At 45.6% G+C, this 26,843-nt stretch overlaps 1 protein-coding gene and 1 long non-coding RNA gene across 5 annotated transcripts in view; one reads left to right on the top strand and one right to left on the bottom strand.

Moving 5' to 3' along the window:
• The window catches only part of LOC146185546 (uncharacterized), a 29,447-nt gene extending 5,865 nt beyond the window's left edge, over nucleotides 1-23,582 (top strand). For all 3 annotated transcript variants that reach the window (XR_014707999.1, XR_014707998.1, XR_014707997.1), the window contains exon 3: nucleotides 23,381-23,582. This is a non-coding gene — a long non-coding RNA (uncharacterized LOC146185546). The remainder of the gene's footprint in view (nucleotides 1-23,380) is intronic.
• Nucleotides 1-26,843, bottom strand: part of LOC146185545 (sodium-dependent phosphate transport protein 2B-like) — a 66,596-nt gene that overhangs the window by 23,230 nt on the left and 16,523 nt on the right. For both annotated transcript variants that reach the window (XM_084606489.1, XM_084606491.1), the window contains exon 2: nucleotides 17,132-17,411. In XM_084606489.1, coding sequence (XP_084462615.1) covers nucleotides 17,132-17,191 — 60 coding nt within the window. In that variant the 5' untranslated portion in view covers nucleotides 17,192-17,411. The remainder of the gene's footprint in view (nucleotides 1-17,131; nucleotides 17,412-26,843) is intronic.

The following is a 26,843-nucleotide window of genomic DNA, read 5'->3' as shown; positions in this document are numbered from 1 at the left end:
GGAAGCAGCGTAGGCGGTGGCGGCGGACGAAGGCAACGTAAGCGAATCGACAAGGAAGCCCGTGGGGACACGCCTCATCGTCTGTCGGTTCCCGCCGGCGCGAAGATTGCGGCGACACTGAACGCTTGCAACGCGGGCCTTTGTCTGTCAGCACTTCCTCGCGCCCTTGGTTACAGGGCTGAAGATTTATCTGCCTCTCTTGGGAGCAATGCCATTTATTTTACCAGAAGCCATGTCATTTTGTTGGACCAAACGTCGTTCAGTTAAACGGCCCTGTTTCGTCTAGAAAGACAGATGCCGAAAAAACTGTGAAGGTGCTGTACAGATGTGAAGATGTGGGGTGCAGCATGTGCAGAAAAGCGGTGCAGCTTATACAGAAGTGGGGTACAGTTTGTACATAGGTGTTGTGCGGCATCTACACAGGTGTTATACAACAATCAATGAGGTGGCGCGCAGAATAAATAGGCAACGTGCAGCCTCTACATAGGGGATGCAGGAGGTCCCCAAGGTGCTGCAGACGTGCTGCACAACACTAGCATACATCTCCGAAGCGATGCTGAACAAGCAAGACGTATTTTATTGCGAAGCAATACTACGATAGCCAAAGCGAGACCTCGGGTGGTCGCAGCTACGCCGCGAAGAGGCACCTACTCCGTGAAGAGGCGTAGCTACGGTCTCCTCATAAAAAAATCAGCCTGCCATGACATTTGAATTCATGTTAACCCTATGCCACTGGCAGGAGCTGCCAACTAGGGGTCGCTGTTTTCATATGGGAGAGTGATATTAGAATTAGCCTGCCAGAAGCGTTTGCATTCTCGTTACCCCTACGACACGCAGGCACGTCCATGCATACGGCTTGGTTGAAGCATGACTTCATATGTGGGCTGGTAGCTTACGCTCTCGCCTCATACTATTAAAGGATGAGCTTAAGTGTCCCCAACAATGTAGCACCTTACACTGATAGGGTGTGATAGCGGAATAATGTAACAGGCAAAAGAAGCTTCCGCCGTTGCTTTGGCAATGCAACTAGGGTTAGCCAGAGCTAAACCACAACTAATTTTTTTAGGTGCCTTAAGAAGCGGGCAGTTGTATGTGCAGAGGCATTCCTTAGACGCGTGCCGTACGAAAATATTGTATAATTGTGCAGAACGCAGGAGTCAGCTTTGAGCATTGATTGCTACACTTTCGAGATGATTTCCCATTTTTCCCTTTATGATAATTGCTACCGTATTCATCAAACTGCAGGGGCTTTCTTTAAAAAGCTACAATTGGCATCCTCCGTTTCCTTGGTTCTTCCTATACCGAGATATGTTTAGCTCGTCAGTGCACGGGCTTAAACTAAAATTTCAGAAGGGGTCTCTACATCGGGCGAGTAAGTAACATCAAGCGTATGGAACACACGCTGTTCGACCTGTACACTGCAATGGTGTTAAAAGAGAGATATCATGAGACCGAGCAAAAAAAAAAAAAGCCTTGTATAAGCGAAGTCGATTTCCGGGTCTGCGATTCGAGTATACCTGCGATAAACAGTAAATGATCGAAGCGGAATCTGCCTAGTTATGTGCCGAACAGTCGTTCATTTGTAAATAAAATATTCAAGACGGAATGTCGGCAAGTTTTGCTGCAATTACACTATGCGGCTAAATAATATGTTACGTTAACTTCGCCTGAACAAGCATGATATGTTTATCGGCCAAAGACGTCGATTCTTCTGCGAATATGATGCCAGCTGTGTCTGACATTGGGAAAGAATGAAAGACACCATTTGCGCTGCACATTAGAAGTTTTTTTTTCTTCTGCTTTTTGTTAAACTACGCCTTGTTCCAAGCGTGGCTTAGCGTCGTAAAGGTCATGCAAACATCGAGCCTGGCGTCTCAGCGCCAAGGCAGAGACACTCCACGTAACACAAGCTCGTATCGTTTTCACACTCCGCTCTTTACCTGCTAGACTTCATGCAACAGGCACGGCTATATTACGTGCACCTATAGACCCCACTGAGGAGAACGATGCCGGCGTGCATATCGCAGTTGATTGAGAATTATGTTCCCTTTTCATCGCAGAGGTTTGAAAGTCGCTCTTATAGATTTAGAGCCTCACGGTTTTCTCACCGTCTGACCTGATGGCTGACATGAATTTTTATGAAAACTATTAACTCCAGCGAAACGACGTTAGGGTGCATCTTAATTATTTAATTTCAACGATGATCGTGACAGAATATATAGGGGACGGATGGAAGTTGGAGAGCAAAATAGAAGAGATACAAAATTGAGGTTGCAGAGGGTAGCATTACAGAAAAAAAAAAGGCGGGGGTAATATATATGTGCTGACGTTGCAGATGGTTGCATTGCAGATGACCAGTGTGCAGATGGTGAGATTGCTAAAGCGAGGTAAGAGAGGGCGTGACTTAAGACGGGGAAGTCGCAGACAGCGAGGTTGGATCAGAATATTTAGAAGTCGGCAGGGGTATGGCGGGCGCGGCTACCGTGAGACAGGGCGAATCGGGGATCTGTGGGAGAGGGCTGTTCGGTTGTGCTGCGGAATTATTCTGTTTATGGCGATGCAGGTTTCGCAAACTGCGAAAGGAGGCGTGTGCTTCATGCCATCTACGCTAGCCAGTAAACAGATCCAACATTTTTCCATAGTCACTGAAAGCTTGAACCTGTCGTCCTGACTAAGGCATAATAGCCTCTTGCTGCCACTCTGTGTGAGTAGGCGCATAATAACCGAGATCTGGTGTTTGATTAAAAAGAGGTGACGTCGTCTACTCCGGATGCCAGAAGCTCGTATAAGTTCGTTCTATCGGCAGCGCAAAAAACCGTACTGACATTATCTGCGTCAGTAGGCAGCAATTCAAGCAAAACTTTGTAGCAAAATGGCTCATCAGTTTACACTACATTGCTGCCCTTTTCTTTTCAACCCCAGCCAACTCTTCCCTTCTCTCTCAGAAACAGTATATGCATATTTGTTCTTGACCTGCATAATTTTTTAAAGTTAGTGCAATATTTTTTCCCACCTTCAACACAATATATTTGTTATCGCCTTGATTCTGACCGATTACATTCAGGGTCGAATCATTTTCACTCTAGGGCTTCACTCTATTCACGATAAAGCTATACTTCACTGGTACAGGAGGATAGATGGACTGGTTTGGATACATATAAAGGAAGGAAGCAAACAGCCGTGTTAATTTTGTAACATGATGTTCCAAGTCCTTCGCCGTGATTGGGAACGACCCAGCGAAAAATGAAAGCTGTGAGCTTCGTGTGAAATTAAACAACTGTATACGTAGAAGCGAAGAACAGTCGATAGCTAGCTTAGCCGATATACCACTGAACGGGATATGGGGACTTATATTGTGATTCAACCGGCGGCACGTGGCATTTTTTTTTTTTTTTTTTTTTTTTGTTGTTGCTAATAATGCGAAAGCATTACTTCGATATGTTCACAGATTTCTGTCCGCAGACCGCGTCCGCCGGTCGCGTCAGCAAAATCGTGTCCGCAGCAGTTGTAATTGAGACGCGCTAGAGGTTAATGGGTGGCGTCAATCGATAGAGGGTGACATAATGTTGTGTCCGAAAAGACAATTAGGCCAATAGGTTAATTACATAAATAATTACAGACAAAAATTCAAGAGTAAGGAATTCAATACCCTTTAAAACTCATCTGTGTGTGCTTATGTGCGTGTGAAACTGTGCGACACCGATTCTCTTTTTTTTTCTCATTTATTCCCCTTCCCCTCCCACACTCTGTCACCCTCATCCCTCAACCCTCATCAGGAGTAGCATGCTAGGCTTACCACCAGGCAGACATCTCCTGTTGCCATTAAAATCTCTCTCTCTCTCTCTCTCTCTCTCTCTCTCTCTCTCTCTCTCTCTCTCTCTCTCAAGAGTAAGGAAAATAGTCTCATTAGCCAATGGCTTGACGCCGCATTTAAATGTATATTAAATGCTAAAATAGGTAATTACGTCAGTCAATTAGGGTGACGTCAAGATGTATCAAATACTAAATAGTTAATTAAATAAGTTAATTAAGGTGAGGTCATGCAAACGGAAGTCGAGCTGAAGAAGGGTATAGGAAGAAATTGGTGCGCAATGTGAAAGTGCCAAAGGCTCAAATGGGTGACCAAGAAGGGAATTAATATGACGCAGGCAATGTGACGCCACGCAACCGGAAGTAGCGCCGAAAAAGGGCATATGAAGGGATTGGCGCGCAATTTGAAAGTACCAAAGACTAAAATGGGCTTGGAATGCCCCGATTCTCCCGGGCATATTGATGGAATCAGAGAGAAAGAAACCTGGGATGCCCTCCTCCGGAGCCGGGCTCCGGAGCAGCAAGCTCGAGTAATCCGTATGGCACGCGGCGCTTCGCGAAAGAGATCCCCCTGCGGGGCTACGTCTCCTTTGGAGGCCACCTAGGATCTTCCTGCCATCTCTGGAGGAGTGGGAGGTTGGTTGGTTGGTTGGTTGGTTTGTGGGGTTTAACGTCCCAAAGCAACTCAGGCTATGAGAGACGTGCTGCGCTACTCGGACCCGGCCATCCAGGCTCGGGTCACTGAGTGGGCCGAAGAGATCGCCGACAGGACGCAACTGGCGCGGCCATTGGCGCGGCCAACAATGAAAATGAACCGTCACCCTTTAAAGCCGATGAAAAAAACGGCAATGCAGTTATCTTGAACTTGTAAACAAGAGGTGAATTAATGTGACATATGAAGATGTGACGTCACGCAACCGGAAGTAGAGCCGAAAAAGGGTGTAGGAAGGGATTGGCGTGCAATTTGAAAGTACCAAAGACTAAAATGAGTAAACAAGATAAGCAACTAGAAGCAACCAACCGCAGTATCCGTGTTTTCGCATTAGTCCAATGCAGATTTTTTCTTTTTTTTTTTTTTTCAAGTGTGTTTGCTTACCTCAAATAATTTATAAGCAGTTTCCATTGTGTAGTTAAGAAGAAGGCAAAAAAATAGTAGCATTCTTTAACACGACAGCCTCGGTACGTTAGAAAACGTACGCGAAAGCAGAGAAACGAAACAGTTCGTGTCAGAGAAAGCAGCGGGTAGCTGCTCACACCACGTGTGCACATTTTAGACAGAATTGGCTTTTTCACGCCATCACCCCGCTGCGCTGACATTTTACTCATAAGCACTAAAAAGCCACGTCGAATCAGAGCTCAGGTGTAACAAGGGCGCCAACAGCGTCATCCCCGCTGGCGCCGACAGAGAGCGTCACGCGAGCATCAAACGATGCACGTGCCGGCGACATGGAAGGCAGGCTGCTGCAACGCGCTGCAAATACCCCGCCGCCGTATCGCTCACGAGCAAAGTGCGGTGCAGCGTTGCCTGTGCTACAGCGCAAGGAAAGTGACGAGCTGACTCCTCATGTGTTCTCCTTTTGCATAGACTTCGCGAACGTTCGCTATATTTCGGCAATGATTACATTATTTAATGCATGTAAGTACAGAGTCACACGGCGGACCACGAAGCTGGTGCCGGTACAAATACTGCCCTCTATAACAAATTTCCATTTCAGTTCTTTCCAGTCGGCACCCCTATTCTTTCCGCTGTTTGTTGCACGGAACTATTACACTTTGCGATATCGGTAGACGCAAACACGCGACGACAGTTATTTCCCGGAGGCGGAGGATTGTCCCCGCGTTTCCTCTGACCACAATCGACGCCGTATCAGAAGGCGAGCCCCCAGAGTATTCGCTTATCGCCGTTATCGTAGTCGTATTGTCCCAGTGACGGGCGCCGGAATTCCCTTCACTCCCGCCCACATACTACGGAAGAGAGGCGCAATATATGCGACTGACTGGAGCCCCGTTATCTCTTGTCTTCTTTCGATTTTTTTTTTTTGCCTCGAGTATTTATCAGTTACCGTTGCTCTTATCCCGCATTCTAAAAGAGGAGCTTCAACGCTAACGGTGACAAAAGAGCGGGGCCTGTTTACGTCTTCCGGCAAAGGTCGTCTTCTCGTTGTGTTTCCTGCCGGACGACAGCGTATCACGCTGCGCACTTGTCGATGTGCGGCACTGACCACGATGAGCCCATGACCAAGGTTGCGGTCACCAAGTGATAGAAATCTACATAATGCTGCGGCAGTCGATCATTGAGTAGCGCATTTGATCTGGACATATAAAGCCTACTTGTGTTCCTCCTGTCAAACTACAGTCCGAAATGTCATTTCCAGCGCATATAATGTACGTATTTAAAAAAAAAATTAGTTAAATACTGAAGGAAGTGGGTCTTAAATGGCCCTAGTGCGCGTCTCGTTGTCTTCATTGTCCCGTAAACAGCGCTGTTTGCCCCGCGCCAACTGTCTACTCTTAAATGGTCTCAATATCTACGTGCTTATTGAATGGTCTCTGCCTGCCACTTTCACGCTTGTTCATTACCCACAGCCAAGGAGTAACTAAATGTACGTTTTACTTGATCTATCGAACGTGACGCTGACGACGGTTTCTTTCTCTGTGGGAAGGAGGCAGAGAGATGGGGGAGGGGGGTCGTTCTGTTAAAGCATGGCGCGAGAACAGAGAAACATGTTATAAAACTCCATGAAGCGTCTCCGCTCTGTCGAGAGTAACGTTTAGGCTTGCGCTTCCTAAGCCATAACTAAATATGTATTTCAAAATGGATGCCTACATATCATTTAGGCACAACTAATACCCTTGCTGGTATTAATATAAACATCACCTTCACGAGTCTGAAAGCGACAACACGACACGACAACTGATGACTCGACACATGGCGAAGACAGGGGACAGTCAAGAGCATATGGTCTAGGAATACGCGTTTTCATTTATAGCGGGGTTCACACTATACTGCTTCATGGATCTTTATTTCAGTTCCAGGCGGTTACCTTTCTGAATATTTCCGTTGCCTTCCTTGAAGCATCTGAGTTGAGGGGAAGGAGACTTGTACCACCGCATATTGTGAATGTAATTATGATACTTTGATAATGGAAAGAGAAAGCAAATCACACACACATACACAGAAAAGAACTAGGGGCACTATATCAGTAGCAAGCGAGTATAGTAGTGAACACCCTTCCGAATGGATTCAGTGTAAGTGGAATATGTGCAGTTAAAAATGAGCAGGTATCACAACGCATTATTACATTTACTAATCTTCAAACCACTGAGTTGACTTGAATTGGATAGGAAAGTGCGAGCAATTAATCTGGCTTGCGGCAAGGAATGCTTAGAAATGAACATAACGATATGTGCATATACACCTTCGTATAATGGATGTAACATGTTATTTGTACGCCTTATGTACGCCTAAAGGCATACGGAAATTGCGAAGAAATTTTAAGGCGAATGCCTTTATTGCCTCATGGTTGTCGTCAGCAAAAGTGTCACGCTTTTGCGGCGGCTCTGAGTGGTCGAGACGGGATGTCATGGAGGTTTCGACCAATCACAGAGCACCACTACAGTACGCGCGAAGGCATGCCTTATATGGCCATATGCCAATCAATGATTAATTAATGACTAATTAAATAACTACAGTTAATGACCAATTGCACATTGCTAATTGTTGTCGACTTAGTTGATAATTACTAATGAGTGACAAACTGTGTAAATAATAATTACTAATTAATGCCGCGCACCCGATAAAATCAACCGCACAACAGTAAACGTAGAAGGACTGCGAAGATACAATTCGGAGCATAAATGCCCTCACATAATGTGAAACAGTAGTCGCTCGCTTAATCGTAGCAGCATTATGCGTAGGAGCATAGCTACATGCGCAAGAGTCGCATAGCGGAATGCAGCACTCAGGCTTTCGCCTTTCATCACTTTAGTCGCGAAAGTGTCCTCGAATTTTTTATAGTGCAACCAACACCTGGAGGCTCGTCAGTTATATTTGCCGAATTTTATAGGTCATTGGTTCTAATTCTTAACCTCTATCGATCATGGGGCGTGTTTGTTCCTGCGGCTAAACATGTTCCGCTCGTACAGGGGGGAGAGAGGGCTACACGAAAGCGCACGTAGTTCACATCTACAGCAACCGCCACTGGCACAATCACGACTGACCACTCTCTGACGAAGTGCAGATCTCACTGCGGTTTTAATTGGTGTAGGCTTCCAGGTTTTCAATTTGTTCACACATTCCAGTCCGGATATTGTTGTTGACAGGATTGTGATCGATCGAATCATGATCGTGACTGATCGACTGCAATTTTATCCCGCGAACCTCTCCCCAACGCAATAGCCGGTAACGTGTTACTGTTTAAAATAATCTGTGTTATTTTATCGAAATAACTTCTCTATCCGAACTTAAGGGCTTCGTTGCTGAACTCGAAGTAATGAGATCGTCGAAATAGCAGCATATAGGTGGATACTCTTCAACCGATTATTTTGTTTTTCGTTATTTTTGGTCCCCGCTTTGAATCCGTATTTTTTTGGTTTGTTTTTGTTTTCAATTGGCTTCTGTCGCAATCTGTACGTGGCCTAAAATCTACTTGTAAGGAAGTCATATTGGTGAGGAGAGTTGAAAAAAAGAAAATGTTTTAGGTTTGGTTTTATAGAGTTACGAGAGACGCCGTAGTGGAGGTCTCCGGAAATTTCGACCCTCTGGAGTTCTTTAACGTGCACTGACATCGCACAGCATACCGGGTGCCTTCCTTTTCGTCTCCATTGATTCGATCCGGGATTCGATCTCGCATCCTCGGGCACAGTAGGAGAGCGCCCTAATTACGCTCCCCCACGGCGGGTAAAAAAAAAAAGACATTCTCGATAGCAGATTTCTCAGTAAAGTCCAACGAACTGCAAAATCTCGACCCCGACCTCACTGCGGGGTACGGGCCGCTCTGGCTGACTCACTCAAAGCCAGGCCCGACCCTCAAATCGGAGGCCTTGACTATATTTAGCGCGTTCCGGCGCATCGTTACGGAGTCCGTCAGAGATGACGAAAGGGAAGCTTGGCGGGCGCGCCGACACGGCACCATTTACAAACGCGTACACAAAAAAAAGCAACGCAGGAAGAAACAAGAGGACGCACACGTGTTCCCGACGCACGAGAGCGTACGTCACGCACTTCACGCACCTCAACGCTCGCACGCTAGAGCGGAGGTCCCGTTGAGAGCTGCGCAAATGCTACAAGTTGAATCACGAAGGCCCACAAAAGATTCAGAGAACACGGATTGTCACCCATCCATTCGCGAAGGAGCTCAAGAATACGCGGCGTGCTACGTGCCGGCTTAAGAAAGACAACGAACTAACGTAACAGAGCTTTAATGGGGACTGAGCGCCTTGCCCTAAAGGCCAAGACAAAGGGTCGCGCCGAGCAGATGCCAATTGCAATCTGTCAAGTTCCCGCGCCTTTCTCTTCCGGGTAGCTCGCTGCGGTTTTCTTTTCTTTTTTTTTCCCAATCTGAACCTGTAGCACACGTGTTGGGAAAGAAACAATTGCTTCTCAGAAGCGGCTAACGCATGCCTTGTTTGAAGCAGGGCTTTATAGCTATGTCGAGAATTCTGTCACACAATGTGGTAGCTTACGACTGCATGCGTTAACAGAGACGCACGTTAAAGAACAGCTGCATCATTTTTCGAGAATTTCGCGATATTCAAGCATTCACATCTACATAGGCTGTAGGTAATACATGCAGAGTGTTTTTGAGCTAGCATTCAAACTGATGGCGTAATCACCTATTAAACCTCGAGCTTCTCCTCACAGCACTAAAGTTTTGCGGAGAAGCTCAGTGATGACTTGAAGGACGGTAATATTTCTGATCTTTCCATTCGCCCACGTCCTGCTGCCTCTTTTCCGACGGTGCTAATCAACATTTCTAGGGCTTTGTTTTCGGCAGCCTTGTTTTTATTTCTTCGAACCAAGTGTGTATATGCAGAAAACGTACCGGTACCGTCAATGACGTCATCATGCGTCCCCCACCCGTCGCTGTGCAGTGCAGTGAAGCCTGATAGCCGTCACGGTTTTATCGCTAACTGAGCCATTGTTTAAAATGCTAACGCCAAGATATTACGCATTCATTACGTGCAAGCTATAATCATTCAACCGCTCGTAACATATAGAAATCTAAAACCGGTGCACCTTCTAGGGATTAGGCGCGGATCAAAGTGCCCATACGCGAATGGGGATGCACAAAGGGGTCTGCAGACAGGAGCTATTACAGAGATTTAGCATACCGTGATCCGCGATCCGCCACCGTGACACTCTACCGCTCGTGGGCGGGGCGTACAAGCTGATTGGTTCCGATGCGGCAGGTCTATGTGCCGACATCTAGTATGTGGCGCCATCTATCGCCATCAAAGTGATCTGGGCATGCGCAGTGGAACGCGCGATGGCGGATCACGGTAGTGGATCGCGGATCACGGTGTGCTTAATCTCTCTATTAACTTTGTTCCGTCATACCACCGAAGGCGGGGCTTAAGTCTACCTTAATATCATTATGCCATTCCTCAAAAAAGCGAAATGTCTATGACAAAGCGCGATTTGTTGATTGCCGTCGCACCACATAGCAGTTTCCATGAAAATGATCCTATCTCTATAAATCCCCTTCCCAACGTACCCAACTTCACTTGACTTTTGAGGTTGTCTTGCAATTTTTTTTTGCAAATAATAAAATAATGCTGGTCATATGCCTGTCTCACCAGATCATCAAATGTATCGAATTGAAAGGCACTAGTTAAAATATCGGTAATCAATTTTTTTGTGTGTCCAAAGCTACTAAGGGACGAAAAACAAAATGCGCAAAGACAAGGCGAACAGACAACCTGTGGCAGCCCGGGTTAATTTTTATTTTTTGAGCATTGGGAGGGGGGAGGGGGTTATCCACTGTCTAAGGAATTAGCAACATCTAGAAGCAGCATAGCACGACGGAGGCGACAATTCTTTTATGTGTATTAGCTTTTGATTATAGAGCCCGCGTTTCATTCGGGTCCAACGTGCGACATTAGGCCAGCTGTACTGCACAGGGAGTCGGATTTCCTTCGTGGCAGTGACTCAGACTAACAACACTTCAGAAAAGCGCTTCACTCTAGCTCGGCTCATTTGTCACCCGGCTGCTGATCAGCTAGAGCTCTCGCCCTGTGAGAAGCGCGAGGTCATAATATTAGCCGCATTAAAAAAACATTCTCCTCTACAAGGGAGGATTATTGATGCACTTGTGAGGCTAATATATTGTTTATACCGGCGGCATAATTAAAAAAAAATATCTTGGGAGATGCTTACACATCGTCTAAGAGCGTTAACGCGATAGACAAGCACATAGTTCGGCAACATAGTAAACGTCTTTACTTAGTTTCGTGTTTGGGAAAAGGACTGGCGCAGTATTTAACTTCACGGTGGACTTGTGCACTTCCAATTAAAGTACATAATCGTAGGTACAGTACGGTCCATTGTTAAAGGGAATATGAGGCCGCATTATTGCCACGCTTTACAAAGCGTTCCTGAGAGAGCCAGCGACAAACGAGCGCACAAGGTGCATGCACAGTAAGCACGGCCGACTGCTCTTCCCGAGCATGCAATTGGCGCCGTCCATTTTTGCCAGTAGTCGGCGGCAGCGCTTTGCAAAGTGTTAGGTCACGTGATCTCATGTTCCCTTTACCAGTGGACGGTACTGTACATATGTCGTCGGTCCGAATCCCTTTCGCGAACCAGTGTCTAACTTGACTAGCAGAATAATTCTAAATCCCTAGCGAAAAAACCCTATGTGTCACAATAACCTCATCATACAGATTTCTCATACTAAACTGGTATAAATCGCATATAACTTCATATAAATATTACTCAGTGTATGAGAAGTATATGATTTATTGATTTATAGGAAGGTAAAGGCGTGGTAACTGTCTCACTTGTTTTCTGTGGACAGCTCAACCGCGCCGTAAGGGAAGGGCGGAAGGGGGCAGTGAAAGTGGAAAGAGAGAAAGAGGAGTCCTAGTGGAGGGCTACGGAGTAATTTCGACTACCTGGGGATCTTTAATGTGAAGTATATGAGATTGTATAAGATTCGTATGAGTTTAGTAGGAAAAATCTGTATGAGGTTATTGTGACTCATACAGTTTTTTCGCCAGGGATGGGAAGCGAAATGACAAGACACCACACTGTACGCATGCACAATAAGCAGTTGGTTGCGTGATAGTTTTGGTATGAAATCGCTTTCGTATTTTTTTCCGGTACGTTTCTTTTAATTCCGGATTACGGCGACGGCTACGCCTTTTCGAGGAAATGAGCTGTATACGGCAGGGTGTAAAATTAGCAGGTGATTAAAAATCTCCCGTCGAAGGCGGAGCTATCAAAATATGTTTGGGCAGGATATAAATAATATTCAACTTCGACGTATACGTCGCTAATAAATGCATCAGCGCTTCAATACGACCTCGTAACTTGCACGAACTTGCAACATCAGAACAACATTAGGTTATCAAGGAATGATCGTGTCTCTTTTCTGTGCATATGTCTAATCTCAAAAGGTAATAATCACAAACGAAGACGGCAGATATTTCCTATAGTGCGAATCTTCGTGACTGAAGGAATCTTCCACGTTGATGTTTTTTCACGGTTTCTGGCAGCACCAACCATCGATGTGAGACTGGAGTGCGTTTGCAAAGCACTGCTCGTATGTAGGGCAATACAATACCACTACTGGGACCATGGTCAAGAGTAAGGCCTATAGCAATGCGGACAAGCTTTTGTGAGCTTATCTTGACATCCGTTCCCTTGTACGCCACTTGAGATATCGTAGCGAGAACTTCCCAGTGATTAGACAGCTGCTACTGGTTGCTGCTACCAGTTGTGAAAGTGGTGTTCTCGAGTGCTTTGTCAAATACATCTCGAGTAGCGTCTGTGCTGAATCGACCAAAATAGGAGATTAGAGCCATCCACTCTTAACCCTTTCACTCGTTGTCTCGTTTGCCTTTTTTGCATAGTATCGACTCTGCGTTAATAAGATATATTCTTAGCTTGTGGCGATCAATAAAGGCAAAAAGAAGGAGTTGGAAAATGAGACCAAACGTGGAGGTACACTACGATATATCGAAAGCCAAAACGCACGCAAAACAAATTTGAGTTTGTGGTATTCTACCTTGAAATGCCCCCCCCCCCCCCCCCCAAAAAAAAAAAAAAAAAAAAGAAACACAAGAAAAATTCGTGGAGTGCACAACACGTGGAGCAAGAAAGCGATGAACTGGGAACATAGGAGAGGGAGGTACATGCGGCTAAAGAAGAAAATAAAGTGGAATGAAGTAGTTAAAAAATCTGCAAACGTCGGGAGGTCACGAACATGCTGTGGAAGCGGATTTTCTTCGTATACTATTATTGAGCGCATGAAAAAAAAAAAAAAATCTTATAGCGGAGTGCAAGGAACTATGACGTTGACGTTGTTTTCAAGAACTTGCACACTGTAGAGGCAAGTTAAAATTGCTCTACAGCTGTAAAAACGCCTTTACAATTTTATCACACATTTTGTTTTTAATACACAGTCCATAAAGATCCGGTTACTTAGCCATTATATTGATTAAATTTGAATACAAATACTGAGAGCAACGACCTTGGCTCATTTAGATGGTGAAAAACTCTTGTTTGTAAGGGGTCTCAAAATCTTAGAAGCTATAAACGCTCATTGTCGGCAGGTGCTGTCGACGACGGTGCTTGCTAGCATTTCGATAATGAGGTGATTATCCTCGAGATGAAGTGTAATGAAATTTAATGCCATCAACAGCTAGCTCTTTTGATGTTGGTTTGTTAGAAATTAAGCAAAAAGACCAAGAAACTTCTAAGAATTCAACGTTCCGAGTCATGTGGCGATCTGCGGCCTACCCCGGGTTTGTACTCGGCTTTAGCCTTTGCCCTAACTCGTTTTAGAAGCCTTACATATCACAAAGATATTACGAGCATTGTGTTTAAAGACTATTTCCGCTCCTATTTGTGTTTCTCGAACACTTCATTACAAATATATGAAATCTACAGATTTTTCAGCCGCATGTCTGCCGGACCTAAATTTTCTGTAATGTGATCTCGGCGAAACTTCAGGGCTTTGCGCCATCGGTGAACAAGGGTATACGCATGCCTTCTTTGTACTAGCCTTTAACCCTATCACATTACAAGTATACCTTTCGACAGAAAAAAAGTGGTGTCGGCGTGACTAGAAAATCCTGATTGGTCGAGCAAGAGTCGTGTTATGGCGTCAAACATAGGGACATCGCTTAAGAAAGCAAAAATCGACAGACTAGTGGTGCAATAGATAGTATACACCAACGTATACAGTGGCGGCCAATTTTTTTTTGTGCATGAAGCACTGTGAAAGGCTGTTGGCATATGTAATCGGCTCATCGTTATCTGTTCGAGGTTTCAAAATGGCGTCAGTAACTTCACTTGAATACCCCCTATAGAACCTCTAGCCTTTCGGTCACGCGTAAGGCACGCTGACCCTGCCAAAGAGTCATGTTCGTACGACTGGCTTAAAAGCACCTTTTAAGGATAAAAGCGCGCCGATATCTGCGATGGGGCGCCTTAGGTATGTCCTAATACTATGGCGTCATTCTCTTACGGTACCTGTGTCCACCGACTTTTGCTTTGAATTTATTTGTGCCCTCTCCTCACGGCACGAATGCCGCTCTCGTCGTCCTCAAACCTGATTGAGCGTAGTGCAGAGACGCAAATCATCATCATCATCATCGTCATCATCATCATCATCAGCCTGACTATACCCACTGCAGGGCGAAGGCCTCTCCCATATTTCTCCACTTAACCCGGTTCTGTGCTAGCTGCATCCACTGGACCCCTGCGAACTTCTTAACCTCATCCGACCACCTAACTTTCTGCCGCCCCCTGCTACGCTTTCCTTCCCTTGGAATCCAGTTTGTTACTCTCAGCGACCATCGGTTATCCTCTCTTCGTACTACATGTCCTGCCCATGCCCATTTCTTCTTCTCAATTTCCGCTAGAATGTCGGTAACTTGAGTTATTTCTCTGACCCACTCTGCACGCTTCCTATCTCTTAATGTTACCCCTACCATTTTTCGTTCCATAGCCCTCTGGGTTGTCCTCAACTTAAGTAGAACTCTCTTGGTTAACCTCCACGTTTCAGCCCCATAGGTGAGTACAGGCAAGATGCAACTGTTGTATACTTTCCTCTTGAGCGATACCGGTAAGCTGCTAGTCATAACCTGCGAGTGCTTGCCAAATACGCTCCGCCCCAATCTTATTCTTCTTGTTATTTCCTTTTCATGGTCCGGATCTGCGGTTACTACCTGTCCTAAGTAGACGCAAATATACGGTGGCAAATCAGGACGGTAGGGGCGATAGAGCGCTGTACAGTCGAGAAAAATTTGGTAAACACTTCTTTTGCTGACAGGCCGATGAGCGTGCAGGCGTCGTCGACTGTGTTGGTGCCGTGAGGGAAGAAAGCCCGTACCTATGTAGGCAAGCTTGCCATTGTTGGCTTGCGGCGCAAAGCCCCACATGTTGGCCTTGATTGCATTCATAATAAATTTGGGCCCAGGTAATTAGTAGGGGGCTATAATATTTGCAAATTTCATTATATTTTAATGAAGAAGTGTTCGAGAAAAGAAGAATGAGGCATTCAGTTTTGGCCTCCCCTCGTATCAGACAGATCTCGCCCTTAGTGTAAGGCACAAAAATTGGTGGCAGCTGATTTGCAGCCTTTGGAATTTCAAGAAGATATACTCGAGAATACAGAACACACTATATGATATTTTCATTCTATCATCTGGTGCATCGATAGTTTAAAAACAAATAGCGCGTATTCTGGGCACGTCATTTGACTTTGTCATGAAGCTATGATGCAGGCTTTGTACGTTCGCCAAGTATATAACGCTCAAACTTGAAAGCGCTCCCGTAGCCGTCATACTAGGATGCCGTAGTCCGTAGGGGTTTACGCACTTGCTGCTATTCCTCTGAAGAAACTCTTCAGAAGTCTCAAAAAAAAAAAAAAAAAAAAGAAAACATTCAAAAGTGGGCATGGGAGTTCAAAAAGTTTAAATTGGCTTCGCGCGTGGCACAAGAGATGCCTTCTCCCCACAAGAAAGGTGCACAGGCGTTTCCAGGAGCGCAGAGCAAACGCATGAAAATTGCAAAATACTGCGCAAAGCTCTTCAAAAAAAGCACGAGTAAACACTGTTCACTGTAAGCAGCATTCTAGACTAAACAAAACAGCACTTGATGTGTCGCGGTTGTTGGACGTACTTTATGTAAAATTCTAGTGGCTTTTAGAAGTGTTCTTGCGTGTGCCATATTTATGCTTAAAATTAGGTTTGTGCATTCCAAGAAGGTACGAATGCGGCATATATATAGCAAACAAAAATTAAATTTCTTCGTGTGTATTATGCTTAAGCTTAAAATTAGGTTCGTATAATGTACGAGGGCTGGGACTACGCAGAACATTCCACTGATTTGTTTTTGTTTTTTTTTTTTCTGATATAAAATTTGACATCACTCAGTGATGAAGAAACAGAATTCCAGCCCATCTACGTTAAGGCCGAGTAAGGGTGCAATTGTTACCTTAATTCGGGCCCACATAGACGAAACCACGAGGGAGCGATAGACAAACTAGCATAACACATTGACTGCATCAAAATATACACTCGTTCGCCTAGTGCCTGAGATAAAGACGACAGAAAAATACGGAAACAGGCGGATAAAGCAAGCTAAACGGATAGTCGGGCTGCATGAAATGAGAACTTATTGCTAGTATCTCGGGCCTTAGTATAGGCGAACAGTTATCCCGTGAAATCGCGCGCAATCTTTGTCCTAGGCAGACGTTTACGACCGTCGGTAGAAAGTAGGAAGCTGCTATCTTCCCCAGTGACGCCACGCCACTAATCCGACCACTTCTCTATAGGCTCACCCTTTCTTTTCAGGAATGCAAATAAAAGCCCTGCATAAACGGAGCTGAGCACTGTGTTGAGCAATGGCTGAAAGAAGGCTAGGAGAGTACTTAGTTGTGAGCGCTCACAGGCTGAAAAGCGAGTTTTAGTGCCTACCCTCGTATATGGAACCCTTGATGTCAGCTATATACGTTTCCCTCCGTTCCGGTAACTTCTGTTCGCAAGTAGAAACTACAATAGCCTAACATGAAACCAAAGAATATTAATATGTCCGTAATTTGTGTTCTGCTCTCTGTGGCTAATGTGAGATTGGAAATTGGGTTCTAACCTGCTTTTGGTCACTCTCCAACTTGGAAGCGTCCAGAGTCGTCGCACTCATCGTCGTCATGGTTGCTTCGGACTCGGTGTCTGCCGTCACAGAACCCGTGTGCACCTGACGCAGCACCCGTTGCGATTTCGTCGTCTGGCACTGTCCCCTTTTTTTCCAGCGCTCGGTTCGGCAGCTAGCAGGGGCGACAGAGCTTCCACTTCTTAGACAGAGCGCGATGCAGCGGCAAGGCCTTGGGGCGAAGTGCGAAGAGACAGACACCCGATTCGGCGAGCGGCACCTAAAAAGGTGGAAAAAGGAACAAAAAAAGAAATCAAAGGAGACTATGAGCGACGCGAGAAAAATAAGCCGAGGAGAGGAAAAAGAACAAAGAAAAGACAGCTCAGCTTCGCAGGAAAAGGAGGGGAAAGAGCGCGAGTGCCCAGTTGCATTCTTCGCCGAAGAACGCGTACGCGTAGGCCGACCAAGAACGTGGAAGTATGGCAGTAGAGGTAAAGCACGTTGGGGATGATAAACGGCCCGCTCTCGACGCACGCTGAGTGTGCGAACCTGGGAAGGACGGATGTATCGGGACCGGACGGACGAAGGTGCGCGTGGACTTGGTGTGCAAGTCGGCCAGCGAAGCAGGCAGTGCCCTCGTCGACACTTATTGTTCACTGTGAGAATTGTGCGCTGAACTAATTGTATTTTTTTTTAGATTACTAGATATCTCCTTCCTCTTCACCTATGATGTATACGTAGCGTGCAGTCTTCAAGGGAGCAGAACAGAAGTAGTACGAAAAACAGCCAGCACACGATGTATGTGGACCGAGCGCTCAATCTGAGATGCGCAATTTGTAGATACATAAGGACAAAAATTATCCACCAGGAGGGGCTTTAGAGCTTCGAAGATAAGCACCACGCTCGTACTGCCGGGCTACGCTTATAGGTTTACGCGCAGGGTTGCGTAGCTAACTGGACAGATAACCGACGTTTCACGATGCCGCAGAAAACTTCCTTACGCTGCGGCATCGGTGAACAGTAAGGACCTTCCCGCAGCGAAAATTAACGGGAAATAGAAAGCAGTACATAGCGCACATCATGGTATCATAAATTGAGAAATGTGCAAATGTTCAATTTTAAATCAATAATTGGACGATGCTAGAGCATCACTGGAATGCGATCTCAACCGCTGGCACCGATTGTTGTTTGCCGGTAGCAAAGCCACAAGATTGTGAGGGTATCCGCTGTGGAGGGCGATGATATATGTCAGCATCTTTCCACGCTGACGATAATTTCGTACTGGATTAAATTTTTTTAACTTTAACTTTGGATTTTTTTCGCAAATTGAACAACGACTAAAGTAGCACGCAGTTCCTAAATCGCATTTTGTGCGTTCGCGAATCTAGTTCGCAGCAGTAGCGTGCGCAATCGCCTCCGCTGAAAAATGTTTAGCGTGAAGGATGTAGCCAAGATGAGAAGCTCAAAGAACAAAAAAAAAAAAAAAAAAAAAAAAAAAACGAAGTGAGCGCCTTATTTCTTTGCCGACAATAGTAACCGTCACCGGTTTAACACTACTCACGCAGTGTCTCCAAACAAGGAAGAAAGTGAGTGACTGCCTCATCTTCTTTCGCTGAAGGCCGGTACCGTGCACCGACAAAAATAAACTCGTTTCGACGAAGCATTTCACAGGAACACGGAGCGTTTCGTGCTATCTAGCTATGAAGGAGGAGTGTCCACTTCCTCACAGCTTGTAGCGAATGCAGTCGCTGTAAAGTCAAGTGTACAGTACTCGCTGCAACGTCCGCGGATGTGCAAGCGGAAGTCTCTAGGAGCGTAGATGAACGGAAGACGTACGGGCTTCTATGCGCTATTCAGGTACACCCAGATAGCCCGCAAGACAGTTACTCAACATCTGGGCAAGATCCTACTCTTTCGTTATTCATACCAGCCATTGCACAACCCTCACTTTCCGCACACTGCAGCTTCGGACGTGAGTTAGGGTGGGTAGCTAGTGAATGGTAGTTCTCAGAAAGGGTGCGTGCTTTTTTACGCAAACGCTCGAGACTACATACGCTGCTTCCTTTGTGCTATAAATAATTAGAATGAATACTTCTCTGCGAAAGATGAGTCATTCATTGAACAACGTTTCTGTGTGCACGCTTGAAAACATATGTTAAATTCTCCTCTACCTTCACTTTTATCTTCGGGAAAATTTTATGCTCCTCAAATTCAAGAAGGCTGTCAAAGAAAAAGTCATTTATAAAGCAAAGAGCACTAACGAGATATCGCAGGAAAGTGCAGCTTTGAACCTCTTTTTAGGTTGTAATGTCTCGGTCTCCACTATAGTTACATTACAAGCAACAGCTATATTAGTGAAATAAAGTAAGTGCTACAACCTTTTATCTGGAAATACCTTGCCAGGATATGCATTGTTGAATGGCGTGTTGCATAGGGATTGCCACAATGCGGCTTTCAAATTAGTCTTTCCTGAATACTACATAACCACTTTCGAGCAGAGACTCCGTACCACTTGGAAAACCCGAAGAAGCACATGCAGCCTCTTCCAGTGTACACGCGCAGAAAACAGTAGTTTGGACATTTGGTTAACATCCGGCTCGTGAAGAGACACCTGTGGGATGCCTGTGCACCTGAGAGAATAGCGTGTAAGTAAACCTGACGGTGCTTGTCAGAGTGGGGGCCTCGCTTCATCGCAACTCTTTGCTGGCGAAGAACTTTCGCGCACTGTTAACAAATGAACACGGCGCCGAGCGCCGCGTTGATGAGGCAGTCGGTACCACCAGCTGCATTAAAAAGAGCTGCTTCGGAATCAGGGAAGATCAAGGCGCTGCATGCTTATCAAGCATGAAGCGCCGGGTCGCCATGAAAATAACGCGTCACAAAGTGCGTCAAGTTCCAGCGCGCATATATTTGTGCATCAGAGCGATCTCAATCGAGTCTCTTGTACATCGTGATTTCCCTTTCAATATTTTTCGTTTTGAATAAAATAAAACCTATAGACCAATATGACGTTCCGAGTGGCTAGCGCAACGCAGATTTGGTCGACACCTTTTCTGAGCTTCTAGTTCTATGGCTCGCACAGCGGCCTCGAAAATGGAGTACGAGAGTGGAAAATGACTTGAATCTCGGCGATTGTAGCCATGGATGCGCACTTATGTAGCCTGGGAGCAGGTGGCAGATCGGGCTGAGCAGTATTATACTTTTGATCTTTTGATGTACGCGTTATCAGTGAAGTGCGTAAAGTAACGCTACTTTTTCACAGATTCTATTCTCAATTTTACTTTTGGGGCACCTTTACATACAATAAGGTTCGTATGTCCATAAGACCCGCAAGTAGGCGCCCAGTAAATTTAGGCACTTGGTTATAAACTAACTTATATTACAGTTACTGTTGAGAACAGCGGAGGAGAATTTTCACATTGCTGAAGAGAGCGATGAGATATGACACGACATCGCTATCAATGAGCGCATCTAGAAAATTTCATTTATAATTAACTTAATGCTCTAAAAGAGCAGCAGTCCTCTCTGGCTCTTCAGTCTACAATAAAGGTGGAACGTTCACAACTATCACGCTTTTCTATCACACGCTTTTTCTTTCTCTCCGCTTTTCTTTCTTCTTTTTTTTTCTCATGAAGTGCTTAGTTTTATAAACAACAACAGTATAGTACAACGCTTCTTCTCTGACTTCACTTTTATTTAACAATTTTTGTAATTGCGTGGTGGACTAGGCACACGGGCAATGCCCGTAAATAAGCGAAATCAGATGGCTCTTCAGAGGTGCAAAATAAAGTTGTTGTTTTTTTTCATCCACCGCAGTTTCTTCGCATGCAAAATATTATATTAAAACATGGGTATCTGGAAAGAATGCACTCCCTCAGCAAAGAAGGCCAATTTATTAAGTCGGCAACCTTTGTATGCCAGATAATATACGATATATATAAAGCGCATTATGAACGTTAGTACCGCTTCTCCAAAAGATGATTTAATATTACTAGCTCGCAAGAAGGCGCAGCGCTATATGAGTACAAGTTGCAAACGGTATTGAACATGTAATCTTTTTTAAAAAAGCTGCCTTTCGCGAGCAAAGGTTGCGCGCCAACTGCACGTCCAACCACAGATGCGAACTCACCCACCCACACGACTCTGGAGTCTGAATTCATGCCGTTAAGCTGCAGTGCTGTTACTATTTGGCCCAAAAAGCAGAGCATGAGTGAGCTGCTACAGTTAGAAACGAACTGTGCTGTGCGGAAACAGCAAAATGACGACATCGGGATACTATTCGCAGCGCCAGAAAAGGGGAGGGATATAAAATGGCTGCATGAAATCATAAAGGCTATAGCGCCCGCGCAGAGTAGCATGGGCCGAGGACAGACATTCCTTCCTTGGATATCCTAAGTCACGGAGGTTGTTACAATTATCTGGAAAATTATCCGCGTCAACCCGTCAATAATAGGCTCTCACAACGTCGCGTATACGTTCGCTCTTCCTTTTATTTCAACTTACTTAGGCTTTTGCTGGAAAGGATACAGATGTAGAAGAAGAAGTAAATGTTATTACCGATTATGGTAGTTATGGGGCACGGTTACACGGCAAGGTGTGGAACGTCATGTTACTAGATGTGGCATCACTGCAGTATTGACCCTCCTCAGCGTGTTTGCTTTAAAGACCTCCCTCCAATGTTGTACATTTACGGCAAATTTTAGAACTAATTATAGGTGTTGTGAGATATATCGCACGCGCAGGTGTGTGCAGTATGAAAGTATTATCTTCCTCGGACGAATAATCCCCATATTTTAACAGGGTTTTAGTTCCAACCGTCTCCAGCAAAGGTGCAAGCTCACTTGACAGCTTTTTGTTTGCTTTGTTTTAACCAAGTAAAAGTGCCGGCGCACCATCAAGAGATGCGATTGCTTCATGATTTTTTGTTAACGAAATGAGTAAGCCTCTCTATAAGAGTAGCTAATTAGCGGCGCTCATTTTCACCCGTTCCTTCCTCTCTTCCCTCGCGCATCATGAAGCGTCCTCCTACATAGTGGGGCATCTGAATTATGCATGCGTTATCTCGGCCGGTGTTGCATCGGTCTGTGCAAGGAAATATTTATGCAGTCTTAACGCGGAGCCGACCGAAGTAAGGCAGAGCTACGAAGCCCTGAGCGCAAAAAGTGCTTGCGCAGAGAAGTAAAAATTCAGCCACTATGCACTCTCCGGCGCAGGAAGTCGTTCGCACCTTTTTTTGTTTATTTATTTACAATTACACATAAGCATCAGCTAACGGTAGAAAGAGAGAAAAAAAAATGAAGGGGCACTTTGGATCACTAAAGTGCGATAAGGCGAAAGCCTTTATAGCGCAGTGGTTGTTGAATCTTGTTTGCGATATTTACTGAAGTGTGTGACATTAGGGGTTTGTAAAGTTTACTTGCGTATGTGACACTTTCTGCTGAAGGAAGGACGCACGGACGCACAGTCATTAGCCTATAAAGGCTTTCGCCTTGGCGTTCCTTGGCGCTCGTTCACTGAAGTGCTTATTCATGTGCGGGATTGGCGGTACGGCGTCGCTTCTATCGCGCTGCGCTCGCATACCCACGTGACATTCTAACGCAAGGTGGAAGCGCCTAAAGTGTGTCCGATGCGCACGAACTAACTTTCTAGTTTTCTTCCCCCCATCGGGTAACCGCTCTACCCCCATGACGTCATGTTGTTGCTAGGATGCGCCATGACGCCGGACACGCAGCTTAGTTCCCCTTGTCTAGCGTCATACCAGCGCGGTTGCCATGAAGAGTGCCGTCGCCGACGTCATGGCGCATCATAGCAACAACATGACGTCAGCGACGGCACTCTTCATGGCAACCGCGCTGGTATGACGCTAGACAAGGGGAACTAAGCTGCGTGTCCGGCGTGGATTAACCTGTTAACGCCCTCGGCTCGTGATCAGAGGCGTAGGAGCACGACGTGCGGTAGATGATAATTTTTAGCTTGAAAGTTAAACAGAACCCCGTCGTCATTTGATTGACAGGTTGAGTGCGACACTTTCTGTGGGCGGACGCGCGCACACGCACTCATGAGCCTATACAGGCTTTTGCTTAAAAAAAAAAAAAGCACACTCATTGGACGAGCGCTGACAAAAACAAGGTCTTTATGCCGTCTTGTTTTATAGCTGAATAAAACCACGACGGTCGCCACCGCTGGTACGCACTATGAGGGAGAAACGGGGCAAGAATAATTTTCTGTCAAAATATTTCTGCTCTGCAGTTCCTGTTTCAAATTCAAGAACGGAGGCGCCAACCAGGGAGATCGTCGAGCGAACTTTCGATCGTCTGCAACGCGAAAACACCCTGCGCCAAGCTAGTCATCGCAGAGTGCGATTACAACACTAACGGTCTCAGAACGTTCGCAGTTTGAACGCATTCCACATCTGGAGCAATAAAATTGCAATAAATCATACTTCAGCCATTTCCTCACAATTCCTTGTTCTGAAATTCCATGTTCTTTATTTCTTCAGTTTCACTTCGCCCTTTTCATTTATCCTCAATTGCTTTTATATGCATTTCGTGGCATATAAAGGAGGACTTTTTTTTTTGCTTTGTCAATCTTCGTCAATCTATGTAAAGTTGAAGTTTTCAGAGCTTTGATGCAAAGTCTGGTACATATCCATTTTAGGCTTAAACACCATACGCTGCAGCTTATCATGCAAAAAGGAAAAAGAGCTTCGCTCCCCTGACTTCTCGCTTGCTCACTTTGTTTTTGGAAGACATCACGCGAAACCGACATGCAGCTCATGGTTCGAGGCTTTACTCTGCTGTTATTGTCGAATCCAACGTCGACGCGCGAAATGCATATTAGGTAAGGGATGGCGCAAATCGCCACCAATTCCGTCGAGAAATTGCTTTGCACATTATTGAAAGACAAGCAGCAATGTGATCGGTGCTCTTGCACGTGTATGAGGCCCACAGTACTTTAATCGTTCAACCGTTTCAGTAAAATAGTTGCAATATTATGCTGAAATTAATGACCGCAACTTCCAAATGACAAAAAAAAAAAGAAAAAGAGAAGAAAATCGTATCTGTGCGCCTTCCAAGAGCAACACTACTCGTAGACCGAGATTCAACTGTTACTCGGGCATCGCATTTACTTGGGAGATGGTATTAAAGAAGTCACGACCTCGCCGGAAGCCAAGCGCAAAAAGAAACTTGGCCAAGGCAAGACTTTCATTTCGAGAAAGTGGCGAGCGCATATTTCGAGCAACGAAGCCTTAAATTACTTTGAATAAAGGAGGATAGCGAAAGCTAGCTCGGTATCTTCGGCGGATAAGGTTGTGAAATAAAACGGCGCGCGATTACATAAGAGCGAGGCGCAATATCGCAGTCGGCTTTTGTACGATGTAGCTAGACTGGAGTTCACGGCCGAAACCTAATACGTCTGCACTTGTTATCGCTACTGTATTCTAGCGATACAGTTATCTGTAGCTTCTTGCTTTTTTCCTGTTTTGCAGATATCTACCGCGCCTTGATATCAGTGGCTTCACAAGATATGAATTTTAGCACAGACATGAACTGTCTCCCTAGGCACAGGATACGTGCCCTCAGCAGACGGTTCTTCACTTGCCCTTAGTAGGCGACATGGCCTGCCTGCTGTGCCCCAAGTGCTTCGCGCACTTCCTATCTGTGAGACGGGAATTGGTACAGGGTTGTTCAAAAATTGTCAGCCTACGTGATTTTGAGCAGAGCTGCATGTAACGCGTTAAAATTAATCGATTTCTCACAGTTTTCTGTAATTTTGTAACTAATAAATATTTGTTTTCAAACGGTACGTGCCGAATAATTCAATTACCATTTCTTTTCATCGTTACATAGACCTTACAAAAAAAAAAAGGGCTAAGTTTCAACCAAAGGCAAATGTTTGAGAATTTGCACTTCGAGGGAAGACTGTTGCTGGCCCCGCTGTGGTGATGCAGTGGTTAGGGCGCTCGACAACCGTGTCTAAGGATGTGGGATCGAATCCCGGCCGCGGCTACCGCTTTCGATGGAGGCGGCAAGAAAGGCGCCCGTTTGCTGTCCGATGTCAACGATAAAGAACGACAGGTAGTCGAAATTGTCCGGTGCCCTCTATTATCCGGCGTCTCTCATAGCCTGAGTCACTTTGGGACGTTAAACCTTATATAAACCAAACGAAACCAAACTGGTGCTGGACGGCATGCTTCCTTCGGGACAAGACGACAACTCACGAACTGCGCATAAGCATCGCGCGCGATCATGATTGGGCCAAGGCCGTATCACCTCACTATATCCTACTCGGAAGCATACGCACAAAGCGTGAAGACGTGCTTACATTTAAATAAATGAGCGGAAAGAAATGACCCTGTTGAAGGCACCCACTATAATAGTATAGACTGCTATAACGCGATTGCGTAAAAGTCCTAATCATTCAAAAAATCCGGTGTTGGCGTGATGATTAAAAACTTATGGTCAGGTGGTACCTGGCAGCTGACACGGGCGGGCGCTGATTGGTCGTATGGTTGGCTGACGTCACGGGACCACGTGACACGGCCAGAAGCTGCCAACTCGGGCTTCTCGTTGCAGGTGGGAGGCTGAAGGGAACTGAACCCTAATGGACCCTCGCATGCCGATTCAGACATTCTACCCTCGTAGACAATGCATGCAGGCACGTTCGAACGACTTAGCTAAAGCAGGAACTTGTGTCCATGTCGGGAGGTATTTAACAAAAATGTAGTAGCGTCTACAATCCAAAGAGTATCTGTGAGATGTAGAGGGACAAACTATGGAATTAGTGATCCAGCGAGTTGCAAACTGCGTGCGCGTTATCGCGAAGATCCGCAAAGAGAGCCGGTAAAGCTGTCTCGTCATATCCTTAAATATAGGCACTGTCATGCCAGACTACAAATTATTATAACATGTGACACATCACACAAAGCATGACAAGAAGGAAGTCACAAATTACTGGGACCACCACAATTTTCGACTCTACGTCCGACTGTTCCTCCACGTCAGTACCTGCCCAGTTCGTAGCCCGTGTGACCAGATGCTGTCGCCTTGCTCGCCTTAATATTGAAGCCTGCTAGGAAGACCGCAATAGTCTCTACAATTCTACTCATCGTGTGGTCTCTTTCCATGCTGGTGACGAAGTACTACTTTACACACCACTCCGCACCCCTGGCTTTAGCAACAAATTTCACCTCCGCTGCAATGGTCCCTACAAGGTCATCAACCAAACTTTCCCACTGAACTACAGAGTCACACCTGTTGATGCCTCAGCTGATCGAAGTCACCGTACAGTACTGAAACTGTCCATGTTTTTCGTTTGAAGCCGTTTGTGCCCCGCGGTGCATCGGTTGCTTAGGAGCGTCCAGGCTGGCCATTACCATCATCCCGTGGCTCCGCCTGCGCCACACGCCTCGGATTCACCTTTAGAATAAATGCTAGACACGACATACCTTGTCTTGACGTCTCGGCCTGACCTTCTTTCACAATATGCATACAAATGTAGCTACAAACGCATTCGTTATATAGTCGCCATTAATGCATAATTTATAGCGTCACTACGAAGGAGCTGTCGGCTATGCAATAAATGACTGGCACCGCCAGCAGCTGCATAACAATTCCCACGACCATATCAGCAAGGTTTGCGTCATGTAAACTCTATATTTGCAGTGAAGTCCTGGGCCCTTCTTGGTTACGTTTTAATTATTTAAAGTCTT

Source organism: Amblyomma maculatum, chromosome 6 (assembly GCF_055883805.1).
Source record: "Amblyomma maculatum isolate TAMU_Amacu chromosome 6, ASM5588380v1, whole genome shotgun sequence".
Lineage (NCBI taxonomy): Eukaryota > Metazoa > Arthropoda > Arachnida > Ixodida > Ixodidae > Amblyomma > Amblyomma maculatum.
This window is presented reverse-complemented; position numbering and strand designations above follow the sequence as displayed.